The sequence below is a fragment of the Pieris rapae genome, chromosome 14, assembly GCF_905147795.1.
Source record: "Pieris rapae chromosome 14, ilPieRapa1.1, whole genome shotgun sequence".
Taxonomy (NCBI): domain Eukaryota; kingdom Metazoa; phylum Arthropoda; class Insecta; order Lepidoptera; family Pieridae; genus Pieris; species Pieris rapae.
This window is the reverse complement of record NC_059522.1, coordinates 9,899,596-9,926,085: the sequence shown is the minus strand read 5'-3', so window position 1 is coordinate 9,926,085 and position 26,490 is coordinate 9,899,596. Positions and strand designations below refer to the sequence as shown.

The following is a 26,490-nucleotide window of genomic DNA, read 5'->3' as shown; positions in this document are numbered from 1 at the left end:
GCCACGTATGTGATTCGCTGAAATGATCAATGGTTTTCATCCGTTTTTAAAGTTTCTTAAACGAATTCCATAAAACCGTTCGTGTCAGTTTTTAATTTATAAATTTATTATTTTTGAATATGTAAATTATATATGGGTTTTTCTGTTGAGATTTGTGTATAATAATCGTAAATATGGTTTAAAATTAATTGTGTTTGTGTTAAATTTACCAGGTTTTAATTATTAAGTTTTAGAGCACACATCTATAGTCTCTAAGTGATATAAGGTCACCGTATAAATCCCTAACACGATTATACAAGTTGCTTCATATTAGTTTACCTTTTGATACAGCTAAGATACTTATTATTTTTATATACATATATGTCTATATCTATTTATTATCTCTATTCATAGCTAATCAATCAATTTTTTAACACCGGAAGACTAAACGCTTTAGATTTTTAGGAGGATAAGGTAGATTTTTTAATATAATGTTTTCTTTGAATCTTAACTTCAATAAGATAGATGATTTATAATTTCAAATGTTAGAACTGCAGTAACTTCATTTCACATTTAATTATCTAAGTTCTAATAGTAATATAAGATAATAAAACAATTTCCTATGCCGATAAGATTGTTCACACTTAAACAAAATTTCTTACTAATTGATTTAGAATTCACCATAAAACATGTTTCATTATAACAAGACAGGGCAGTGATAGATGTCACTAGAAATTAATCTTAGTAGCACGCAGCGTTTAGCAAGACTAAAATAAACGTTCTATAATTACTTAGTGTTATTGTTGTGTTACAAATGATGCCAAAACATAGGGACAACAGACAGGTGGGAACGAAAAGCGGGTAAAGGAATGTCTTCACTGTTCATTAGTAATACGTACTAATCATACGACTCATAACTTACTTAATAATAAGATATTAAACTAGAAATTACAAACTATGGACCAGGGCATAACTGTAAGTATATTTCAATATAACTTATCAACCGCGTATTAATAAGCAATTTCGTCGGCATTATCTAGTTCTGAACTGTAACTGTAAGCGAGGCATTGACAAATGAACAATGTATCGTGAATACGACTCCTAGGCGCGTTTATGTAACGCGAAGGCGCGAACGTGAGGCGTGAAGCGGGTGCAAGCGGCGTCGGGCGTGCGGCAGTCTTTGCCAACCAGCAGGCACCGCGCACCGCGCCAGACACCAAACGCCATGGATCGCGCGAGCGGCGATTCCCCGCCCGCCCCGAGCTCCCCGCCCGCCCAATCTGGCTTTGGCGCCTTCTGCAGCGCGATCTCTGAAACGTTCTCGGTACGTAACGAGTACCTACACGCACACACAAACACGACACAAAATTGGCGCCACAATTTAATTTCATTTAGGAATTCATAAAACGCAATAAAATTTGTCTATCATTATCTATTCTTAAAGAAGAAAGTTTGCTTTAGGCCTCTTTAGATAGAATGGCACAGAAAAGTCACCAAGGGAAGAAAACATAAACAATTTATTATTAGAGCGCTCGTTCGGACCGGGTCGTATGGCCGTGATTTGTCCGATGGCTATGATATACAGAAATACTCGCGCAATAAACGAATAGCCAACGCGTACAAAGGCCGCGCGACATCAGACATTCAAACGAACTGTGGAAGTCGATTATCACGGCACCGAGCCATCTCAGCCAACGGCTTCGACATCGGCATCTAAATTCCATTCATCAAAAAATAGGTATCTATTTTCTTTTAAACTTCTTTTATTCTCTTTTGCTTCTATATTCTATTTAACATAATATACATATAAGTGCGGTGACGGTGCACGTGTGATAGTGAGAAGTGACGAGTGTCAAAAGTGAATTAAGTTTATCTAAGGTCAAGTGTTGCTGGGTGAATTAACAAAAAATTTATAAGTACTAGGTATTTGTGTCGAATATGCTATTACTAAAAATGTTTTACTAAAATACTGTATATTATGATCAACTAAAACCCCAAAAAAGTAATTTAAAAAATATTTATTTTAATTGAATCAGCTTCTCATAAATGTTTATTATTGTATTTATCTTGATAAATTTTAAAGAAAAGTTTAAAAATGCGGTTTAACTAAATAAATATAAATCACATCTGCGGATATTCAGAAAGGTGTCGCCAAAGCTTATAGAGTATTTAAACACTAAACAATTAGAAAATTCATAAATAATTAGTTTAATTTTCGGTAAGATCCTATTGGGGGTCACTGCGTAGGTCGTAGCACTGTCTACGCGGCTACGTATAAAACAGACGGTACATTAGTTGCTACGAACGAGCCTACGATGTCAATTTGGATGGTGTTTATTATATACTTATGTAGTTTGTTAGTAAAATATTATTTGTCTTATAAAACATTAAGAAAGGTAAACGATTCGGTAAACGTTTAAACGACGTTTAAACGACGGATAAATAAAGATTTTAATATTTTTTTAACCTTGGGTTCTTACTTCCGTAATCTGAAAATAAATTCGCAGTTTTCTGTAAAACTTAATTATGTATTTATTTATTTCTCTTTTCTAACTTGTCAATCCACAGTAAATTAGGTAATAGAAAATATTGGTAACTTATCACAAATTTATATTTACTAATTCAAGAATTACGTAAGCATTATACTTGGGAGTTGTTTGATTTTCTTATTTGGTAATAACATCAACAGTAATAACAACATAATATCAACAGTAATCATTAACATTTTTACACATATTACCCACTCATGGTCAGAATAATAATTTTTAATAGTTCATAACGTTAATTGCAAAGGCGGAATTTTTAAAATCACTTTCATTTATATATGTTTACCTCAGCACCTCAGTTAGTTCCAGTTCCTAAACTATCATACTCTACTCATCTTAATTAAAGACAAATTCTTATTACAATTATTGAAGTTTATGATGGTTGAAATGCAAATCAGTAAAACGGAATTCTTGTCGACTCGTGAAAAGAAACACTATCTCTTTTATTTTTCTTAGTCACAAGAATAATAAAATACAAAGCAAAATGAACAACTAAATTGGTGGTATTAATTGTTTGTACATGTGTTCACCGCGTATTTAAGTGACGCCATTCATAATGGGTGTACTTTGTATGTAAATAGTGGGGACAGGGTGCAAGGTTAACTTTTACATCGAATGGTTCGACCGCATCGATCGAACGCGTTGGCATTGCCCTCTTTCCCAAGATTAAAATTCCATTGTACCGAACATGCCTAAGATATTTCGCCAATATTCTTTTATTTTCTATATTCGGTCTCATTATCGTGTCATTTAGTTGGTCCCAGTCCTAAATTGCATGGGGAAACACCTTTCTGCAAAGGTTTCATTAGACCAGTTGATCAGGATATTTGCTTATATAGTTTACAACTAGTTTATCAACCCGAAACAATACTTTTTTGTCATGCAAGTAAAGGAAAGCTTGCAATAAATATAGAGAATGATATACTGTTTGTTTATTTAAGAGAACCGTTAAATCAGAAAATAATTACCAATTACCTCATTGTTTTCCCTACAATTTGATGTTGTTCCAAACTTTTAATTCCTGGGAATCGAGTAAAATATGCGATGAGTAATGTACAATTGAAAAAAGATTCGTGAGAAACGTCTCTGGACAGTATAGTACTCACCTACACATACACCGGTTCGTTTAAGATGTTATTTATATAATAGGCTATGCGATTAGTCCAGTCGATCCATTTGAAATTTAAACAGTTTAAAAGATCAGTGATGTACTCCAATCAGCAATGGTTAAAAAGCATACGGGATTCATTGCTGTGTTTTCAATATGTAGGTAAGATTATTATTATAGTATTCACTAGTTCCATTTGCCAATCAAGGTTTTTTTTATAAATTTGCAAATTTCTTCTTTTAAGCTTTTAGATGCGGAATATAATATATTCTCTATTATCGTTTAGTCTTAATAAATACCGGGTATAATGACATATACTAATAGGTACGAAAAACAAATGAAAATATTGAATCTGCCTTCGTGGCTTATAAGTACACATAACCTAGAGGCCCTAGGCTCGATTCCCGGCGATCAATTTGTTTCGTTAGTAGGAACCGAGTTGTTTTAAAATTGATTAATGAGCAAAAACATTTTTTTAGTTTAATTGTCCAACTAGCAACTCTTTTTATTATGTCACATTTCTGTCTGTAACTGCTAACACAAAAAAATATTTTTTAAGTTCGTATCGTTTTTAAATTATTATTATTTTACAACGGTTCAACAAATTATTAGTATAGTTTATATATATTTAAACCTTAACTTAGGCTTTTTACGTTTAACATAGTTTCTCACCTGTCTCATGATAAGAGAAAACGCAATTTTACAGAAATAGACGAACGCGTGTTTAGATGATACTGCTCATATGTATCGTTTATTCGTTGTGTATTCGCATATTTATTTAAATCTTTAATGAGGATAATTTAATGAAATGGCAAAAAACCTCTGTACTACTTTTAATACTCGGAATTATTGTAAAAATATTTTTATCCGGTTCCACTTGGAAAGATGCCAGTTAGCACAGATTAGGTAGCTATGTTCGCCACAAATGACAGACTCTAATTGCCATCTTAATACTCATATAACAATATGATTGATTAAATATGCATAATAAATTATATTTGTATAAAAATAACTAAAGTATGCTTTTCATTTTGTAATATATATAAGTATTTAAACACGTAACCCTAAAGTAGAAAATTTAGCAAGTAGCTTTCTTAACCTACATGGAAATAATAAAAATAATTAAAAATTAATAAAACAAATTTAAAAAGTTTCGTCCCTTTGCATTGGAATATGTAAGCGATGATTTTCACGCAACCGGAATAAAAACTCTATTTAAATTATGTTATTATGTTTTAGAAATCTAAACTAGTTAGCATCTTATATTAGTCCATTGAAATGTTACATTTACTTGACATTTGATAGAGGACGCAATTTTTATTATGGAACATGTATAGCTTACACACAAGCTTAACCCCAAGTTTGTGCAGTTGGCGAACTTGTCCCCCGCCATGTTGAAAAAAGGGGTGAAAACACGTTTTTGGCTATATATCCTACACTACCTATCGTAAATAAAATTGTAAGGACACGCTTGGTAGCAAACCGCTATGCCTACAATTTATGTTTGTGTGACTTTTTATCATAAATCCAAAATTCAAAAAGTTATACGTAAATTGTGAACAAATGTCCTATTTTACTTAACAACTTTCCTTCTTTCGATATTATCAAAAACTATTTCAGTACAATTTTGTAGAGGATCTCTTACTGAAGAAGTTGTTTTAATTGTTTTTTAATTTCGTTAATTGCAAATGCTGCAACAGCACTCCAAAGTTGAAGTTCATATACATGTTCCATAAATAAAATTGCGTCCTCAAACAAATGTTCAGTTTGACCCTCAAATTGTAACATTTCAATGGAGTATATATTAAATTACAGTTTTAAAAGTATTAAAATAGGCAAGTAGAATCTCCCTTCTGTGCCCACAGATGTCGTCCATTTTAGTTCAAAGTAAATGCTTGCCCCAAAATGCTTTGATTGTTTAAGCAAAATGGCGGTACACCGCGTTGGTCGTGCGGATTTCAAACATACGAAGTTAGGGTTGAGAGTCGCATAGTGCAGGGCTACTAATAAATATTAATAAATAATTCATAATGTTCAGTTTGCAATATTATTGCCGATATTTGAGCTGTTAACATATTTGAAATTTACCTGACACTTGCTATATAGCATCGAATGAGATAATGATTATTTTTTTCCTTTCAGGGAATGGCTACCACATCCCGAACTCGAAGAAAGGTAAATCCTAGTAAGACCATTAGATTTGCTATTTTCCGCGATATCTATGAAAGTATTGGGCACAGCTTATTAGAACAACATTGTGACTAGTGGTTTCGGACGTGTTAATGGGTCGTATCATCACTACATAGTATAAAACAAAGTCGCTTTCTCTGTCCTATGTCCCTTTGTATGCTCAATAAATCATTGAAACTACGCAACGGATTTTGATGCGGGTTTTTTAAATAGATAGAGAGATTCAAGAGAAATTATATTTTTTATATAATAACTTCCATTAAATACTGGAGAAGTACTGTTATTTTTGAGGTTTCTAATGTGATGTCGTAAATAATTACATTTTTCCGCTTACATTGCAAACGCAGTCTGAACCCTACGAGTTTTATCAAAATAATGTACTAAGTATTGTACACATTGAAAAGGTCTACAGAAAAGTCCATGATGATATTTGTCTATCTCTTATGGATAACCCACATTTTTATATACAACGTTCACAGATTTTCTGTAGTGTATTTAGTATCAGCATTGCACCCGTGCGAAGCCGGGGCGGGTCACTTGTTATTATATATGACAAAAGCCTTCCTCATAAATAGGACTCTCCCACGTAAATGAATTTAACCCTACTAATATTAGCGCTATCAACTAAACAAACAAACTCTCTAGTCTTATAAACTTATAATATGTATTTTTATATTGTCTATGTATTTAAACTTAATAATATAAATACAAAAATAGCTGATTTTTATTATTATTTTTTTAATTTGTAACACGTATATAATTTTGAAAACTTCTTTTGATTTTGTGCCATTTGATATATTTTTTCGTGTTATCATATTATAATATGTAATGGGGTGTTGAAAAAATTGGGATTGTAGTGATCCCCTTGCACAAATTGGAGCGTCCGTCATAATCCAGACACTTCAAAAGCTTTGTAACAGCCGTATGTTCGTATATCGTATTATCAACAGATACAACAACGCTGCGTCTGTCAAAAGGCCAGAAAAGATCGGGGTGGCCGCATGCTGTTGGAGATACAAAATCTGTTTTTACAGCATTAACAGCCACAATTCGTCGAAACCCCATTAGAAATAAAAAAATCCTAATGAATGAAATGAAGATTCCCGAGAGTCCTAGGACTCCGTCACGAATTGTAAAACAAGACCTGAAGCTCGATCTTTGCGTCGATATACAGGATATGCCCTAAATCTATCTTTACAATTAAAGAGAGTTACCGATGAAAACATTGACACGATTGAAGAACCCTACAATAAACAAAATCAGAAAGTGTACGCTCACAGTTCTACAAAAGGGGCTCGAGTGGACGGTAACTGGTCATCATAAGTGTATCAAGATAGTAGTAGATTCTGCATCTGGTCATAAGGCACGAAGTACCCAAGCCTGGCTAAAAACCAACGTTCCCATCTTTATAAAAGCTGCTTTTGCCTTCAAATTATAGTCAGTTTAAGAGGACATGGCCTGTTCTGAACGACACGGCGACATTGAATCTATTAAAAAAGCTTTGGAACAGGCAGTGGTGAATTTTTCCTTGGAAACAGTGCGTAAATCCATGGAGTCGTGGCCAAACAGATTAAAGATAAAGACCTGTATAAAAGCCAAAAGCCATTTGAAAAACAATATTTTCTTTATTTTCTGCTGAGATTTTTATAAATATGAAAGTATAAATTTTAACATCATTAAATTTTTCATAAAAAAAAACCATTTTCATTTCTTACTGAACTTATGGCTGGATTGTTGCATTCGAAGGTTTATTTGATAAAACTTTATAAGCTATTTATTATATTGTACGAGATATAATCCGAAGGTACTGGATTTCAGGAGACAATAATTTAGTGAGTTCTCTAGGCACAAATCAATTGAAAGTGCAACCAAGGAAAGTTTTTCTCATGCCTGTATTGTAATGATGCGATGTGATAAGTGATATCAATTTAAAAGTTTTGTCAGAGTTATTCTTAAATATGGTTTTAAGTTATTTTAGTTGAAAATGAATGCAGAGAGAACCAAGGAAACGATATCCCAAATTCTTTAAAACTTTAATTTTTAGATTCATATATTATCTTACTTTCGTTGATATTATTTATGTACTTAATAATCGTAAGTAAATTTTGCTATTCTATATAATTAATACTGTGGTCGGAAGCTCTAAAAATTTATTTGAATATTTAAAAGCTGTCCTCTCAACTTACTATTACTAGATTCAATTATTAGTAATATATACACAAACCTCACGTGTTTATATTTGGCAACACGACAGCGGAATGCACAGGAATTAATACAATGTAGGCGTATAAGTACACTTTGGTATACATTTTTGTGACTGCGGTCCTTTACATAATGGTAAACCATTATTATTTGAACGAAATATATCATATTATACATAACGTGCTATTTTGTTTTTGATAAAAACTTGCTACCTCTAAATATGAAGATAGCAATTGTTGATAGTGTTTTTAACTGTCTGCTAAACTGTGAACATACTATGTTAAAGATTCCAAAAAAAACTTTTGTTTCACCAGATAAACACAAGTCCATTAGGTTAGTATTGAGTACATAAAGGATTTTTTTTTTGTTATATAAACATTTACAGTTTCATTAATTCGTGTCCTCTATTGTCAGACTTCTAGCTAGCTTAACTTCTAGTACCATTATAAAATAATCTATATAAAAGTTTTTAGTGACATAAAATTGATACATTTAATAAACTACTGTAAAACAATGTATTATACTTTGTAAAGTTGATGAAGAATATTATCGTTAATTATGTTTAATATAATTTCGTGAAAATATTTACTTAAGAATTATGTTAGTATTTTAATTATAATGCAAAAGTACTGCCAAGCTTACAAATTTATCCTCAACAATTCCTTTTGAAACGCCAATGCAATTCTGTGGTACGCCCCTTTACCTTTTGACGTTTTATTAAAAAAATCTTTGAGGCTAGACTTTAATTCTATTATAAAAGTAAATTTCTTACAGTTAAAAAGAGGTTTTTCAAAAACCTTTTAATCTCAGTTTTATTTATGTTCACATTTTACGGTTTTTCATGAAGCCATGGTTTACGGACATAACTGTCAGCGTAAAATGTAACCTCGGAACATTGAAGTGTTTAGCAACGAATTGATGAATGTTTTCTTTGAAGATGGTATAAGACGTTTACATTTGTTTTATGTGCCTTTTAAATAAGAATAATTACCAAAAGGCAGCATGAAAAACTGTATTTTTAGCTCTGATTACTGCTTTAATAATTTGCTTAGACGTGCAAGTTTTGCGTATACAATTATTGTATATAAAAGAAACTCAGTCAGATTATTCCCATGTTTCTGCGCTAATTACTCCCGTAAGAATGTCCAAAAGTTATTTGAAACGTTATAACGGTTAAACTGAATTTTACCTTGTAATAGGGGATGCTACATGAAGATTTACTCGAGAGACATAAAGAACTATTGGGTTCCGAAACTAAGATAATAATAAGAAAAAAATTAAATAATATATTCCTTTTCATCGGTATAGTCATCGGGTGGAAAATGAGAAAAAAATATTTAATCGAGCGCGTCAGATTTTCTAAGGGGATGTTAAAGTGAACCAAAAAAAATCCTATCTAATAATCTGACGATTTGGATGTGACGCAAACTCGCAGTCGTTATTAGAATATGCAAAAAAAGGTGTTTTTGAAATACTCAAGGGCGTCAGATTAATCAATCAATAAATCAATCAAAATTTATTTATTCAGTTTAGATGCGACTTAAGGCATGCTTATGAATGTCAAAAACGTTTACAAAATTCGCGAAAGAGCAAAACTACGCCATCCGTTCGCAAGACTACCATTATGATTAAGATATATATAGTTCATCTTTATGTCCCAGACGTGGTGTCTCAAAAAAAAATTTTAATGATTTAGAAACTCAGGAAATTGCAAAAAGTTTATATTGTTCAAGTAGAACTTGTACTTATTAAAAATCATAAACCAGAAGAATCGTTTTACTTCGACGATATTTTAAAATATTTATACATTTTTCTAATGATTCTAAATTTTATTGATATTTGCGAAGTAATTTCACTACAAAATACACACTTTATATACTACTCACGGTTAATATTTTTAAACAAAGATAGGCATCATGCCGCACGTATTAAATAAACTTCATCGTCGACTTTTTCTTATTTTGGCTTGTGGAAATCGTCAGATTATATATTTTTCGTAATCCTTGAATTATTTCCTTCTCGAGAATGTCAAGATGATATTTTCAGACCGTTTAAGTCACTTTAAAATTAGTGAAATATACACTTTTTAGCATGTAATTAAATCACCCTACCTTAATCTGAAGCGCTCGAGCATTTCTGATGTCAAACGAAATATGACTCTGACTAAGGTCTATCTTTTACGCACAAAAAACTGTCCGATTATTTATCTATAGTTATTTTTTATTTGTATCGGTATGCTATTGCTTTCGTTGATGCTGTGCCAAACGCGACATTGGCTATTTCGACGCAAAATCACTAAATTATAAATCCCTTTTGGCTCCCTTTTCAATGGTACTGGACCGGTATCATCCATAATATGTTGTAATCCTTCAAATTCTTGGCACATACCTTGGCAAACACTTAATTGTAGGTGTTGACAAATTGAAATGTTTCACTAAAATATCGATATTTAACTTGCATTAAAATATTTTATTAAATTGTGCATTGAACTGCAAATTTGATCTTTCTTGTAAATATTAAAATTATTTTCTTAAATCTCTACTTTATAATTAATCGTACGAGTCTATTGTTTGTAATTTTTAGCAAAAATATTAATTGTATTTTTTTATAATAAGTGTTTTACGTTTTTGTTTAAATGTGCATTCTGTAATGTGCATTGTGTAATTGTATAGCTATTAGCAATTGAAATACTAAAAATTGAACAAATAAATAGGAACCAGAGTAAAACTTATCTTGTCGTATTGCTTGTCAATCGGGTTATTTATTTTGGCGATCGGTATTATTTCGTCTTACGAAATTATGTAATATAATTTATTTATGGGTCAGTTAACAGAAGTTACTAATAAAAAATATTAATATATATTTTATATAATAGATACAATACATTTGATAGATATAAGTATGTTGACATATAACACCGATAAAAAAAACAGTTCCTAGATCCTTTCTATATTTAACATGTCTTCTACAGAAATGCGTGGATCACTTATTCAAAACCGACTGAACCAGTTATGATGAAACTAAGAATGAGTGGATATGTTGAAATTTAGCACATTTGCTTGAAAGCCTCAAAAGATTGTCATACTTAAATATTCATATCAAAACAATATCAAATACGAATATATGCTCGTTTTTTGAAATCGGTTAAAGAGTCTAGCGCTAGCCAAATAGTAATAAATCATTGTAGCTATTAAACGTATAATTACTATTTTATTTACGCGAGTAATAATGGTTTGAATCACTAAACGTATATTTTCTTTCAGAAACTATTGATTTTTGCCTTATATAAAATAACATAACCTTTATTCAAGTACTACATAATTAGGATTACAATGAGTCGATGTCACTATGTTTAAAACAAAACAATCTTCGACGTAGTGAAGATCTCCTCCAAATTCTACTTGTCTCAGCCTCGCCATGTCTGAAATTCCATCTTCCCGTTTCTAGTGGGTGTCTTCTTTGTCTGTCTATCTTTTTTCATCACACTGGGCCGTTCCTAGTAAGAGTATTGGCCAATCTGTTATCACAAACCCAAGCCATGACTAATTGAATGTGTTTCCGAGATTTGATTGTAAGAATTCGTATTTTCAAGTTTCAATCGAAGAAGTTTTGCCTAGTAAATTGAAATGGAAAACACGAATTTTGGATATGAATTATAATGATCAAAATTATTTGTATTCATACAATGCACTGATCAATATATTGATAAGCAGTGATAACATTCTACGGTTGATAAAACTAGTCACTTAACGTTTTGTATTTGTAAATCGTGTTTGTTTACGTTACATATATGAGTCTCACAAAAGTATTATGTATGTCTGACGACTGTGTGTTGCAGCAGGATGATGATAAGAAGAAGAAAAAGTCACCGGTGGACGACCGCCCTACGGTACCAGCGCCCAGCGAAGCGATGCTCAAAAGTAAGTGCATTTATTATTTACCATTACCTTAAAGGAGATAATAATAAAGAAGATAAATAAGAAAGAAGATAAACATCAATAAAAATTTAGATGGATATAGTTTCTTTTTTCGATTCGTTTTTCTTTAATGACAACGTGAGTTCTGTATCAAACGAAAACCTTGTTGATATCGATAAACTATGTTTAGGGCCGGATTTAGGTCTGGTAGACTTAAGGCAAGCCCCTGAACCCAAAATATGAATTTAAACCAAGTAAATTCTTTTAGTCTTTAAGATACATAACATATTTCTACAAAGGTAACCAGCGAAAAGGATATCAAAAGAAAAGTTGTTTACTAGTTGGAATTTAAAACTTTTTTTGTTTACCGAAGTTTTTTTGTCAGTATATTAAGGATTTATTAGGTACAACGTTAAAGCCTAAATGGCTACGATGAATAATTAAGAGTCCAAAGTAATTTTATAATAATATTAATAACATCAAAAGAAACCTATTCCGTTATTTGCTGCAATTGATTAACCTTGAATTAAGGATCCCTCGATTATCTTATCATCAAGATGTCCATAGAAAGTTGATGGAACGAGTTCGTTTAACTGATAGGAATGAATGATACATATTTCTGGTGTAACTTCGTTCTTATTTTTTGTAAAAACCGCAAAGAGAATAAGATTTATACGACCCAAAAATCTCCTTTGGATATTATATAATATGTATTTCTTTAACTGAGAAAAGATTACACGGATTTTATTTACCAAAGTTATACTTTGGTGTGGTTCAATTATAATGGTAAAAAAAAACGATTGTAAAATAATAATTTTCACTGTTATGTATGTGAAGTGCGAACTGTAATTCTTACTTTTCTTCAGTATTGTGTAGTACTAATGCTATAGAATATAAATCTATTGAACGGAAATAAGCGAAAAACTGTTATAACCTAAAATGTAATTAATAGAAAATGTTCCCGAATCCCCAGTCATAATTCACTATTACCGACAGCAATTCTTCGTGACAGACTCAATTTTAAGGTTCGGAATGGAATTTTATCTATGTTTGCAGAAACATTAATAACTTTATGGTGACTTACGCTCTCATCAACCTGATAAATGATAACGAAAGATTTTATCGTTCTTTGTTCATGTATTAATTTATAATACATGCAATACCTTTTAATTTTCATGATTATTTCACCTTCTAATAGATCTACCATTCATATCGTGTGGTGTATACTTTATCTTCCTTAATAATTATTGTATGGCTGTGCTAAGCGGCAAGCTTTTTAATAAAAAAATAAACATCCTTGTGTAAGGTTTTTCGATACTCTATCTTTATTAGTTATTTTTAAATTATGTTCAGAAAATTAACACACATTAACAGAACATGTAATTATTGAGGATTAAGGAAGGAATCTTTTTTGTTTGTATGGATGTTTTCCAGTTACAGTTTACAAAGGAGCTCCATTACAATGTTGACAGCATAAGAGGTTCATGTGAACCGAATTGGATATTTTTCATTGTAATATTGGTGAAATCGAACCATGATGAAGATCATACTTATGTCATTTTAAGTTTAGTTTGATTATAGAGATGAGAAGTGAAGTGAATTACCGTTGGCAAAAATATAAAACCTCTATAAAAAGTATTCTACAATTCTAATTCTTAAGATTCCACATTGTATTTTAAATTTGCATTTGATAATTTTGGAAAAGCTATAAACGTCCAAGAATAATACTAAAATTTACTGGTCATTACAAATACGCGGAGGAATATTTGGCGTGAAGAAAATTACAAGCATTAATGTATGACGCCGTAGAAAATTTCCTCGAATACGTAAAATAACAATGTAGTGTTAACGAAAACTGCGGAATGACTGAAACATAGAATATACATTATAAGTAGTGCTATTTCATTGCGGTTTCGACTAGACATCTAAACTCTTTACAAAAAAGTTATAAACAAATAGCGTACACAAGTACGTTACAATGTAAGCAGATAATACGTCGTCGAACGTTTAATATGTTTTAATTATATTAAACATTTATTAATATTCAATAATATATGTACTTTCTTATGTATTTATCGTACGAGGAAGTACTAATTACGCACATACAATACAATAGATAATCCCTTTGATCCCAAGGTGATATTAAGACCAGATCAAGTACGGAGCATATTTTTTACACGTAATATATTTTCATAATGGGTGCACGATTCTTTTCAAATCTCTATTGATTTAAAAGTTCCATCTCTGTCTTTTCTATACTCTCTGATCAACCAAACAATTTCTGTCACTACTAATGGTTGTACTGCATATCGCTTTTAGTGTTACTAAACCTGACTAGATAACAAGACGAAATGCCTACGTAGAGATTTTAATCTTGTGTAAATATGTCAACGTTATAAGACGAGGTAAAATTTCATTTTCTTAAAAACATCGTCATGATGTAGAATGAAGTGCTTGTGAATCTGGGAAATTTAGCTAATATGTCAGTTAAAAAAGACAATGATTTCTGTAAGTTTTAACGAGAAATACAAATATAATTTTGGTTACTAATATTATAAAGATTAAATTGTGATTGTTATGCTTGATAACTAAAACAATTCTGTTTCACGTTTGTAACACGTTCAGCAGAATTTTCCAAATTCCGTCTGTAAAAAAACCAACCTAGGAGTTCACCTGTCATTCAAATAACCTAACCTAGACCTGATTATATTCTGTAGTTTAAAAGCATTGTTATGTGCATATCTCCAGAAAAAAATACTGCTATTTTATTTTATTTTTTGTAACATGTTAACCATTATTGTCATATATTCAAGAAAAGATAGCTTCTAACATATACCGTAGACTGGTGAACTTCGATAAATTAATAAACAAACAAATTAACAAATTAGGAGGATGTTGATATTTTCCACCTCTCCAAAGAGGATGTGTGGAAATCTTTGAAGCGGGAAGACTGACTTTGTTTAGCAGTAACTTTTTAGTGTTTCCTTGAAACATTAAGTATTAATTTGTGTCGTTTGTTTAATGTTTCAGTTGTATTCTTTTCCTTTTTGAAATTTCAGTTGTAATCTTTTCCTTTTTGTCTTTTAAAAATTATTTGTTTCATATGCATATTGTTTATCTTTGTAATCTATTTTGTATACAGTTTAAGTGTTTTGTTTTATAATGTGTACGTTATCTGTAAGATTATTTAAAAATAAACACTTTCTCATTTTAAGTAATAAAATTTTAAATAATATACGAGTGACTCCCGTATAAGGATGAATTTTCTGAACGTTTTTGAATGACTCTAGAACACATTTCTTCAGTTGTAGACTAGGTACATCGCAATTTATTCCTAATCCTTAAATTTGTCCTATGAATATAAATAAAATAACTGCAGTGGTTTAATTTTCGTATTTTAACGCCGAAGTGAATTTAGTTTATTTGCTGTTATCAACAAAAAGAAAGGCAAGAATAAACGTTATATGCTGTTTTATGCGATTTTTCTTCAGAGCGGTTTGCCAAGAATCTATATTTTTTAAAGAAGATAAATTTTATTTTTCATAGACCTCCGGACAGCGTTCGGCCTACTGGATCGGGATAGCGATGGTCACGTGACACCGGCAGAGCTTCAGTATATGCTGCAAAAGCTGGGCATCGAAGTCAGTGATGACTTAATAGCGGAACTTATTAAGGACGCCAGTAAAACTGGTAAGTGTCCACATATATAACATGTTTTATCATAGTCTTTACATTATCTTTTTTATTTAAAGAAAACCCTTTTTTACCGGATTGAAGCTATGTATTACTGTAAACTTCAAATAATTATTTAACATAATTTTAAATTTATCAGACGTTTCGCGTGCTTGACAGCGTGCATGGTCACGGTGACCAAGTTTACAATAATACATAGCTTCAATTCGGTAAAAAAGTGTTTTCTATAAACGTGTAAAAGCTATGTTAATAAAAGAATACAATTTTATATTATTTACAAAATACAAAAACCAAATCGCTATTCACGATTTTACCGAGACAAACGAACATCAACAATTTGTTTTCGAAACGTAGCTTATAATTTTGTCCCGCGGTTAATCTATTATCTATGATTAATCGGCTACCGATGAGCTACTGGCCAAAATGTGATTACAGTTTAAAATAAATGTCCTCGTAAAGTTCCTACAGAGCATCGCCCACTTTGCACTTCGATTTGAAGTCTTGCCAAAAATGACTACAGTAGCTTGTTAGTTTTTATTCATATACAGATAAAATAGGTCATACGAGCTTTTCATAAAAATCTTGCGACAAAAATATTTAATTTGGCCTCAAAGCTTTGACTCCAACATTGTAGCTGATTTACAAGTCTTTATTTGAATGTTTCACAAACTTTTTATTAGTTAAAGTATAGTAAACCTAATGCTAAACATATACATAACGTATTATCAAATTTAATGTGAAGGAGCCAATAAGGTTTCTTAAGTTGGGAAATTCTACCGATTCCTTTATAATGTTTCTATTTTTTTTCTTTACATCCTAATTATAACAAATTTTTTATTTCAAAATGCAAACAAATTTATTGGTACCGATGATGTTGATAGGTCGGGACGGCTGAATGATTTGTCAAAGATCCTCTGTCAGCAGGAGGCATTGTGAAATGGAGCACGCACTTACATTCTCGCGGAAGCAACACGCAAATATATTATAGTCGAAATAACTAACATAATATTGTTCTGTAACCATATAAAAGTTAAAATGAAATATTAGAACAAGAAAACAATATAATAAAATACCGTGGAAGTGTCGTTAAATGCACAGCAATGACATTTAATTGTATTTTGTTTCGTATTCGATAAAGTATTAGTAAAAAATCAGTCGTATATAAACAAACAAAGGATCGCCAAACAACTAGAATATATATTTTGGGAACATTGGCAGTGTAGCAGTAGGCTTTATAATGGCGTGTTGGGCCCACTTCCGGCGACCTCGTGCCCTGCAAGCTTACCTTTACAATTCCTACTTGTAAATTTCGCCTTGTTTCACATTAAAATAGAATTGCTTTGAGACGTTTTGATTGTTATACCTCCATTTTTCGTATTGTCTGATTTGCATGAAGACAGCTTCTTCATTCATTGAGTTGACTGAGATTTGTACAACAGAAAACATTAATTTGTGTATATTTGTTGATTTTATCCGTTAAAGTAGCATAAAATGTACGTGTGTTTCTAAAAAATATAAATTCTGTAATCGCCAAGTACATAGTAGTGTAAGTGTCTATATCGTACACTACTTAGGTAGTGCCTTTTTTTAAAGGTGTTATTTTGATATTCTATTAACATTTTAGTAAATATAAGTAATACTTTAAACGGCACTACTTTATGATAAAAATAATAATGTAAAAATTAGTCTGGGTAAACTTTTTTTTATTCAAAAAGGTCTCAGTGACTGACACAAGTTGTTGATTTATGGTTTCGTCTCAAAGTTTGTTTGTTCACTATACAAGCTAATGTAATTTGTGCACATAGATAAATTGCCTTTGGTGCACTGCATGATGGCTGAGATTCGCATTTTACCTTCTAGGCTAACACTGCTCTAATTATAATTATCACTGAAAAACAATTTCTAGACAATAACTACAGCTACAATCCTCCTTTCTCGTAAGACACAGAAGATAAAATCATTTGTATAACATTTGCGCAAATAAATATACAAAATAGAAAGCTCCCCTCTGAAATCTTCATCTATGCCACGCTTTATTTTCGTTTAAAGAAGATTATCATTTTCTCAGATTGTGTTTTTCTTCAACCGATATATAAACGCAATATTCAACTTCAAATGATTGTCAGCAATGTCTCTCGCTCCAAACGAAATAATATGTATGATTATACTGTGTAATTCCTACATAGGTCATTTTACTTTATTTCTATTATATTTATAGATTCTTATCCTAGTCCTAAATACAAACAAGAGTATTATCGCGGGATATTAAACAAAAGTAAGAGAGCGATAAATTATGTCATCGTAACGAAGGACGTATGTTGATGTTGAGTGCATTAATTAGCAAACAGGTCTACTATAAACGATGCACGTACTTTTTGATTTTTGTATATATTGACAATTTTGGTGAGCCTGTAAACTACTTTTACAAATTAAATGGCAATTGTTCGATTATTTATAGTAAAAAATTACACGAGTACACGAAAACAATTGAAAGTTTTGTACATTTAATTTTTATTGAATAGCAATAAAAGTGCGTGTACACAGTACACAGATAATTCTACTGACAAGCAGTGCCCGTGATAGCATCAACCACCTTGATGCTGAATATCCTATGATTAACGGCATTCGGGTCTAGACCTTTGTAGATGAACCGCGGTAGTTTATCACTCAATATCCATAGAGTATCTTCGTAGTCAACCTGAAAAATGATATAAACGTATGCTATACAGTAATGGAATCTTAACAATTAATTTCAAATAAATAAGCCATTTCTAGAATTCAATGCTCGCGTTAACAGTTTACTAGCCATATAAAAACCATTGCCATATAACTTAAAAATTAAAAAATTAAAAATAAATAAAAATAGGAGTTGGATATAAAGAACAAGCTTTGGTACTCTCTACTTATTATTGGCTATTGGCCTGTGAATTTGTCAGCTAAATGGCGGCAAGGAAACCGGTTGGCTTTTAAAATATTGTTTACGTTCCATCCGCATTGCACATAAAAAATAAATCGCATCTCGGCTTTACCCACGTCAATTGTATTAATGAGTGAACTTTACCTTAAGGTCGTTGGGGAATTCGAAGAGTTCGGGGTCTGATATTATTAACGGGTTGGTGTCCGGTGTGTACGGCTTGTTTGAATTCCAGCAGCCAACGCCATCACGGTTAACCTTGAAGAAAGAAAATATTTGGAACTTAAGTAACTAAGTTATAAAAATTCTGCAACAAGCGTGAAGATATCGTTCGAAAGCGATAAGGGCCCTATTTGCACCTTTTTTTTAACTGTACTATATTTATATAGTTAATAAATAAATAAACGAAAAGGTAGTGTGTGTATTCTTAATATATATAAATCTCCTGTCACGATGTTTGTCCGCGATGGACTCCTAAACTACTTAACCGATTTTAAATTAAATTGGCAAACCGTGAGTAGTCTGGTCCAACTTAAGTGTCTGGAATGGCTTAGATCTTTAATTATAGTGGCAATTTTATTTTATTACAAATTATTTATTTATTATTTGATACAATTCTAACAGATAGCGCTGTGTTAAAAGTACCAACGTTTCACATAAGCTATCTATCTACCTTTCATATAGGTTATCCTACCGTTTCCCTTGAATAGTTTACTACTATGTAATATAACAAAAACCTTAGCCACAGCAACGCTTGGACGAGTCTGCTAGTATCCTATAAAGCTATTGACTTTCCTTTTTTATATATATTGTTCTAATTAACCTTCACAAAACGTTTCAATTAAGCGTCTTTTTAATCACACGTCCTTGATCTTGTTATAAATCATGACGTGGTATAAAGCACCTGCGATGGATAAAAATACGTAGCTGTAGCACGCAACGACTTACTGCGCTGTAACTGGTAATCACTAGATTCGCTATCTTACATCAATGCCATTACCTACTTATATCAATTTAATCACGGCATCAGTCTTCATGCTGTGCAGAGAATTTTGCAATCTAAATGCGAGTCCATTAAAATTACATGCTTTATCCTATGTGAATACTTTTCCTTTATGTACAACCTTATCATTTATTAACAATATTGATAAAATTATACAAACGCCTTTGACTCTTTGTCTTCTACCTGACGCTGACTTTCATCATCGAACCATCGTGGAACCATCTGACCGACTTAGGGTCTTTCAAAGAGCGTTCCAATTCTTAAAAAGCTGGCAGCGCGCTTCATGCCTTCTGGTATTGTGAATGTCCGGTATCACAACGTCACGTGATTCCCTGTCTATTTGTCGCCTTGAACGCCGTAGACTGTACTATTACGATTATGAATATATAAGTAAGCTATCGCTACAATTAAACCCAATGGGTCCATATAGACGCGGAGGATCTTAAGGCTTCCGGAAGCCGGAGGGGTTAAATTTTATTACATTACGGAAAAATGTACACTGACTTGGCTGTATTATTCAGAATCTTCAAAAAGCTGCAAATTGACGCTGTCATGAAACTCAGACAATATTTACTAATAGGTTAACCATAGATTAATAAATATTTGTATACATTACAGGAAACGGACTAATAGATGAGAACGACTTTATGCAATGGGTGACGAAAATACAGGCTATTCAAGGAATGGATGTTAGTTCTAGTGGCGGTGATTCAGAAGAGGAAATCACCAAAGATCTACTAGCAGCCTTCAAGTATGTATTAAAAACAAAATATTCCAAAGAAAATTATAAATAAACAAAAACACGTAAACGCCCCGCTACCGTTGGTTGTAGTTACAGTAGGTACTTGGGTACCATATATTTCCACAAGTCTGATCGTTTTTTATTATTATGTAGCAAACACGGGTAGGAGGCTCACCTAATATTAAGTGATACCGCCGCCCATGGACACTCACATTGCCAACAGACTCCCAAGTGCGTTGCCGGCCTTTCAAGAATTGGTAAACTCTTTTCTTGAAGCACCCTAAGTCGAATTGGTTCGGAAATACTTCAGTAGGCAGCTTGTCCCACAAAGTGGTGGTGCGCGGCACAAAACGCCAACAGAAACGCTCAGTTATGGAACGACGATGTGATACGGATGGTATTTTGTATTTTGCCGTGACGTCCGATAATTAAACTTACTTAATTCAAAATACATTACATACAGCGTAAATATTTCTATTTACAGAGTGTTTGACCGGGATGACAACGGCTATATAACTCGAGATGAGTTAAGGACGGCGTTGGAGATAATCGGCGAGCCCGTAACCGACGCGCAGCTTAACCAGGTGCTTGCATTGGGAGACATCGATCATGACGGGAGAATTGATTATGAGGGTATGTTTGCTATAAAGATATTGTCTCAGCTTAGATTGTAAGTTAATACTCGTAAATATTCATAACATCGCGGGATTTTACTCAAAGGTTATACAGAATATATGAACATAGAACATTGGATAATGAATTGGTACTATATACTTTAGTATATTTCTGAAATAAAACTTTTTATCGGCGTTGGAAAAAATTTACCGTCACATTTTTCGGTTACGCGTCACATTTATCTTGTTAAGCGCCATATTTTTCTTGTCACTACCACGGGTGATTCGAAGACATTAATAACAAAATATAGTAGATAGATGTAATATAGGAGATAGTAATAATTCTATTACAATTAATGAAATTCTAATTCTGTAAAAATAAAAAATATATATTTTAGAATTTATATTTAGTTCTTTTTTATTTAATTTACAAATTCTCTAATTTAACTTTATTTAATCAATTTCTGTAAAGTTGCATATAGAAGATTATTTTTCGAAAAATAAGGTGAAGGAATTTTCACTTCTTCTTTCAAATGTGTGTGTGCACTAGTACATTCACACTTTTTTTTTTATTTCTCCGCTTTTTTACTATCAGACTAATTATTATTATTCGTTGAAGGTGCCTGATCATTGTGATATATGCTCCACTATTGTTCACCTCTGAAAGAAAATGTATAAATAACAGTAGATTTTTTAATGTGTTCTCTAATTGCAGAATTTGTGAAAATGCTGTTGTAATGAGTTCTCCAGAGTCCTGAAGTAAAAGACCTCACTAGATTAAGATCCTAAGTTATATTTAAGTCATGCGTAATAATACTAACCTCATCATAAATTATAGGCATACCGTGTATTTTTAAGACGAATGTTTATGCAGTATTTTTGATATTGAATATAGTTTTGTGCTGAGAATATTAAAGACACCACCTTATAAAGGTCGTTTAATTATGAAATTAATTTTATTATTATTAAATTATGAAAAAGTAAAAATCTACGTTTTTAAATAATTCATTTTATTAAATATACAGGATCCATATAGTTTTTACTTTTACTTCTTATTTAGGAATATTAGAAAGAAACATCCGAAAGACATCCCTAGTCAAATATTTTTAACATAAAATTATTTAATTTATTTAAAAATATATTATAGTTGATCAAACTAAAAAGTTTTTTTTTATAATTATTGTGTTTGTCATGTAGTTCTAGTAGTTAGGCATATCATTGTAAAGTACCTATTCGTTAAGTTTATTCTAAGTACACATTAGCTGGAAGTAACGCTTTTTATATTTATGATTCGACTGATTGAATCATTTTTATGACATGAAATTTATTCAATCAGTTCTAAGCAATCAGTGAAATTTATAATAATTGGTCCAAAAAAGTAGAGATACAATAAAGATCAGATCAAATGCCTAAAAATTATCTGGTGCTTAAGAACATATATTCATCGCAATCAAATACAATCCGTTACATCTCGACGTCCGTCGTTATACAGCCGAGTGTTTATTTAGGCAGTTCTTGTCGCGCACCTCTACTATGTGGAACCAACTGCCCGCTGAAGTATTTCCGAACCAATTCGACTTGCGGTCCTTAAAAAAAGGGCGTACCAATTCTTAAAAGGCCGGCATCGCACTTGCGAGCCTTTTGGCAGCGTGAGAGTCAATGGGCGGCGGTATAACTTATTAATTTTGCCTCCGCCTACATACAATGAAAAGAAACAAACATTAAAGTTGTGAAACATACATGGTTGTGAGTTATTTTAAACCATAAAACTGTATATATATTTCATGGCTGGATAAAACGCCATTTATCTTTCAGTTTCAATAATGGTAGACATGCATCTTAATTAAAAGAAGCGATTCTTAGAATTGTATTAAAAACATTATCATTTTGAACAAGACCATGCATAAAATCCCATTGCTAATTTATAGATTAAATTTAAACTTTAAGAAAGAAAGAACATTAGTTGGAAACGTACACTTAACGAGGAGGTTCAAGAGCTTGTTTAAATCACAGAGACTAGATTCATATATCTACGAGGATCCATTTTTTAGTCTGTAGAAACGAGGTCATAATATTTAGATGTAACCTTTTTAAAGACTACATATTATTACTATTCATTTTATGGTCTTTCAAAACAAAAATCAAGTCACATTTTATGTATAGTAAAATAAATTAATTGAGTAAATAAAAATTAAAACATTTGGAATAATTTTGTAATCGAATTATGGCCTTAGAAAGGCTAGTGATGTGAACTACAAAGTGATTAAATAATACATTTGTTACTTGTTTATTTATTTATCCCACAATAAAATTAAATTTTCAGAAAATAATACCCATACAAATTTCAATCAATGCCTGATAAAAATTTTCCAACAAAGTCGCAAGGCTTACGCTCAGCTGACGGAGTCCAGTTATGCATAACATGTCCTTTTTGTTGCCAATTCTCGGTCATCTCTTTTAAATTCATGTAGCCCTAGTAACGTATATGAGACTTTAGTTAATAGCTATTTCGGAAATACGATCAGGAAAAAACCTTTCTACAGCGAGCGTCGCAGTTTTTTAAGGTGGCCACTGACATTGAATTCGATATGAGCACGATTCGAATATTCAGCATGTCAGTACAGCGAGCCGAGCAGCTCGATACGAGCGACGAGCGCCCAAGCGCGCACCACTCGGCTGTCGTTTTTTGGCGAATCCCTTTGAATATTACATTACAAGTAAGTCGCCACCACCTCCACGTGCGCCGTTTTGACTGCAACTGTGGGTGGGATGGATCATGGAGCACAGGCGAATCGCGAATATTCAGGTGTTGTGATGTTCATAGCGAACAAACATTCATGCGAATATTCACATCGAGCGAAAATTCGATGCCAGTCGCAGTATTCAAGATGCTTAAAATTGGGTTCCAAATATGTGTACACTATTTTATGTAAAAGATTAAGATAAAATTGAAAATATTTAAATAATTACACCTTGACTCATTCTGAGACTGAACAATATAGTCCAAAATTAATTTTATTTTCAATAAATAATAATGGATCCAGCTACAAATATACTACCAAAAACTGGCCCAAATTCTAGTTTTTATTAGTGCATAATAGCTATTAGGTAAGTACAGTACTCTGGCTTTATAATATTATGTATCAACATTTGTTTTTTTAAAAATGATAGATTTTTTTGCAATACAAATATAAACTCTTGGTGTATACAGTTTCTCAATATGATCATGTCTATCATCTTACTTACCTTAATGACTAACATATCAATAACACGGAGATCTGTGACGCAAGCATGTTTATAAAAATTCTCTCTCAATTTCCAGCGACAATCCTCAGGAGATTTAGGAATATCAAACTGTCTAACTACAAAGTATAATTAAAAAATTATGAGTCAATTCTATTTAAAACTAAAATTAATTTAATAACGTCCTTGGATAAATACTCACCTAAATATGGGATATACCGATAATAAGCCTTGTACAAGCCAACAACCCGCGTATGAGCTTCACAATAGTTAGCAGATAAAAGTGGCTTCACTGCCTTACACCCTGTTACTTTAGCAGCCATTATTCATTACCATTTGCCAAGTTTTTAAGCAGATGACAATAAAATGACAGCATAGTTATTATTTTTTTAATTCAAGATTTTAATAAAACAAAATAAGTATGCATAGGAATTAAAATGTTAGATAGTTTCCTGCTGTCATAAAATAATTTTAATCTTAATCTATATATATAAAAGAAAGTCGTGTTAGTTACACCACTTATAACTCAAGAACGGCAGAACAGATTTGGCTGAAAATTGGTATGGAGGTAGCTTAGAGCCAGGAGACGGACATAGGATACTTTTTATCCCGTTCGACAGCGTTCCCGTGTGACTTGACATGAAACGTCAGTCACTATAAAACGTGGTATAACAAAAAGGAATCAGACTTGGAATAAGAAAACGCAAATGATAGCTATTGACGTATAATGACAGCTATGTAATGACAATTTGATATTTGTAAGAAATCAATATTCAAATTATTTCTATTAAATAAATAATTAACAATTATAATGTAATGATAGTGCCATTGCCCATTCGTATAAACAATTAAACAGTGAACTATAAAAATCGGTATGGTTGAAAATTTGAGTTTTCAAAGACGATCGAATCTTTCCCGACAAAGCCGTAATGCAAGAAGAATTCGAAATACTGCAAATGAAAGGACTGAAGAAGAACAACAAATTGCACGTGAACAGCGCCGCGATAGTAGGTATGGCTCGATTTCGTGCTTCTCAATCACGAGAGCAAATATGCAACCTATGTACTAAAATACAGAAATAATAATGAATGATTAATGTAGGTATTTAATTTTTTTGTATTTTCTATATATATAAAAGAAAGTCGTGTTAGTTACACCACTTATAACTCAAGAACGAAAGAACAGATTTGAGTGAAAATTGGTATGGAGGTAGCTTAGAGCCAGGAGACGGACATAGGATACTTTTTATCCCGTTCGACAGCGTTCCCGTGGGACTTGACATGAAACGTCAGTCACTATAAAAAGTGGTATAACAAATAAGAATCAGACTTGGAATAATAAAACGCAAATGATAGCTATGTAATTGACGTATAATGACAGCTATGTAATGACGTATATATGACAATTTGATATTTGTAAGATATCAATATTCAAAATATTTCTATTAAATAAATACGTTTAATTATTTTTACAATTTACAATTTAATTATAATGATAGTGCTATTGCCCATTCGTATAAACAGTGAAGAGAACTATAAAACTCGGTATTGTCGTATGTATACAGTTCATCCAAAGAATGATGAATGTTTCTATTTGTTGTTGTTGTCGAATGACGCATTTAATCGAGTATTGGAACGGGAACGTGAATATGATCACCAGGAATTAGATTTAGTAGTTCAAACGAATGTACCCCTGTTGAAATACCAACAAAAGGAAGTTTATGATACTTTAATGAAGGCAAACGATGATGAAAATGGTGGTTTATATTTCCTAGATGCCCTTGGTGGAACTGGCAAGACATTCCTCATGTCATTAGTTTTAGCAACTGTTCGGGCGAGATCCAACATAGCGGTTGCAGTTGCTTCTTCTGAAATAGCAGCCACATTGTAAGAAGGATGCCGTACGGCTCATTCAGAATTAAAATTACCGTTAAATCTTCAAACTATTGGAGAACCAACATGTAATATTGCAAAACACTCAGCAATGGCCAAAGTTTTAGCGGCATCGAAAATCATCATCTGGGACGAATGCACAATGGCGCATAAACGTGCATTGGAAGCACTTAACCGAACATTAAAAGATTTACGCAATGAATCGAGATGTTTTGGAGGAGCAATGATTTTACTGTCTGGCGATTTCCGCCAAATACTGCCAGTAATTCCAAGATCTACGGCTGTCGACGAAATAAACCCTTGCCTCAAATCGTCAAATCTATGGCGCTATGTGACGAAACTGCAGCTGACAACAAACATGAGAGTTACATTGCTTACTGATAAAAAAGAAGAAAAAGAATAAAGATGTAGATGACCTGAACTACATAATGGTATGCGTTTGGTGGT

The 26,490-nt window shown here is 32.1% G+C and overlaps 2 protein-coding genes across 7 annotated transcripts; one reads left to right on the top strand and one right to left on the bottom strand.

The window, feature by feature from the left end:
• The first annotated feature begins 1,157 nt into the window (after positions 1-1,157).
• On the top strand, positions 1,158-23,190 carry LOC110992378 (calcium-binding protein E63-1). Of its 5 annotated transcripts, none has more exons than XM_022258165.2 (7): positions 1,158-1,303; positions 5,776-5,808; positions 11,864-11,945; positions 15,489-15,632; positions 20,171-20,303; positions 20,779-20,927; positions 21,624-23,190. In XM_022258165.2, the coding sequence occupies exons 1-7, from the start codon at positions 1,205-1,207 to the stop codon at positions 21,644-21,646; spliced, it is 663 nt and encodes a 220-aa protein (XP_022113857.1). In that variant the 5' UTR covers positions 1,158-1,204; the 3' UTR covers positions 21,647-23,190. The 5 variants fall into 5 exon arrangements, with proteins under 5 accessions (XP_022113857.1, XP_022113858.1, XP_022113860.1 ...); XM_022258166.2 differs by having other exon boundaries at positions 1,161-1,303; positions 11,867-11,945; XM_022258168.2 differs by lacking the exon at positions 1,158-1,303 and adding an exon at positions 1,528-1,717 and having other exon boundaries at positions 11,867-11,945.
• On the bottom strand, positions 18,130-24,627 carry LOC110992380 (NADH dehydrogenase [ubiquinone] 1 alpha subcomplex subunit 6-like). 2 transcript variants are annotated; one of them, XM_045631004.1, is made up of 4 exons: positions 24,354-24,627; positions 24,155-24,270; positions 18,697-18,807; positions 18,130-18,333 (listed from the first exon to the last, which is right to left on the bottom strand). In XM_045631004.1, exons 1-4 carry the CDS (start codon positions 24,472-24,474, stop codon positions 18,193-18,195), a joined length of 489 nt encoding a protein of 162 aa, XP_045486960.1. In that variant the 5' UTR covers positions 24,475-24,627; the 3' UTR covers positions 18,130-18,192. The 2 variants fall into 2 exon arrangements, with proteins under 2 accessions (XP_045486960.1, XP_022113864.1); XM_022258172.2 differs by lacking the exons at positions 18,130-18,333; positions 18,697-18,807 and adding an exon at positions 23,208-23,381.
• Between the last annotated feature and the right edge of the window lie 1,863 nt (positions 24,628-26,490).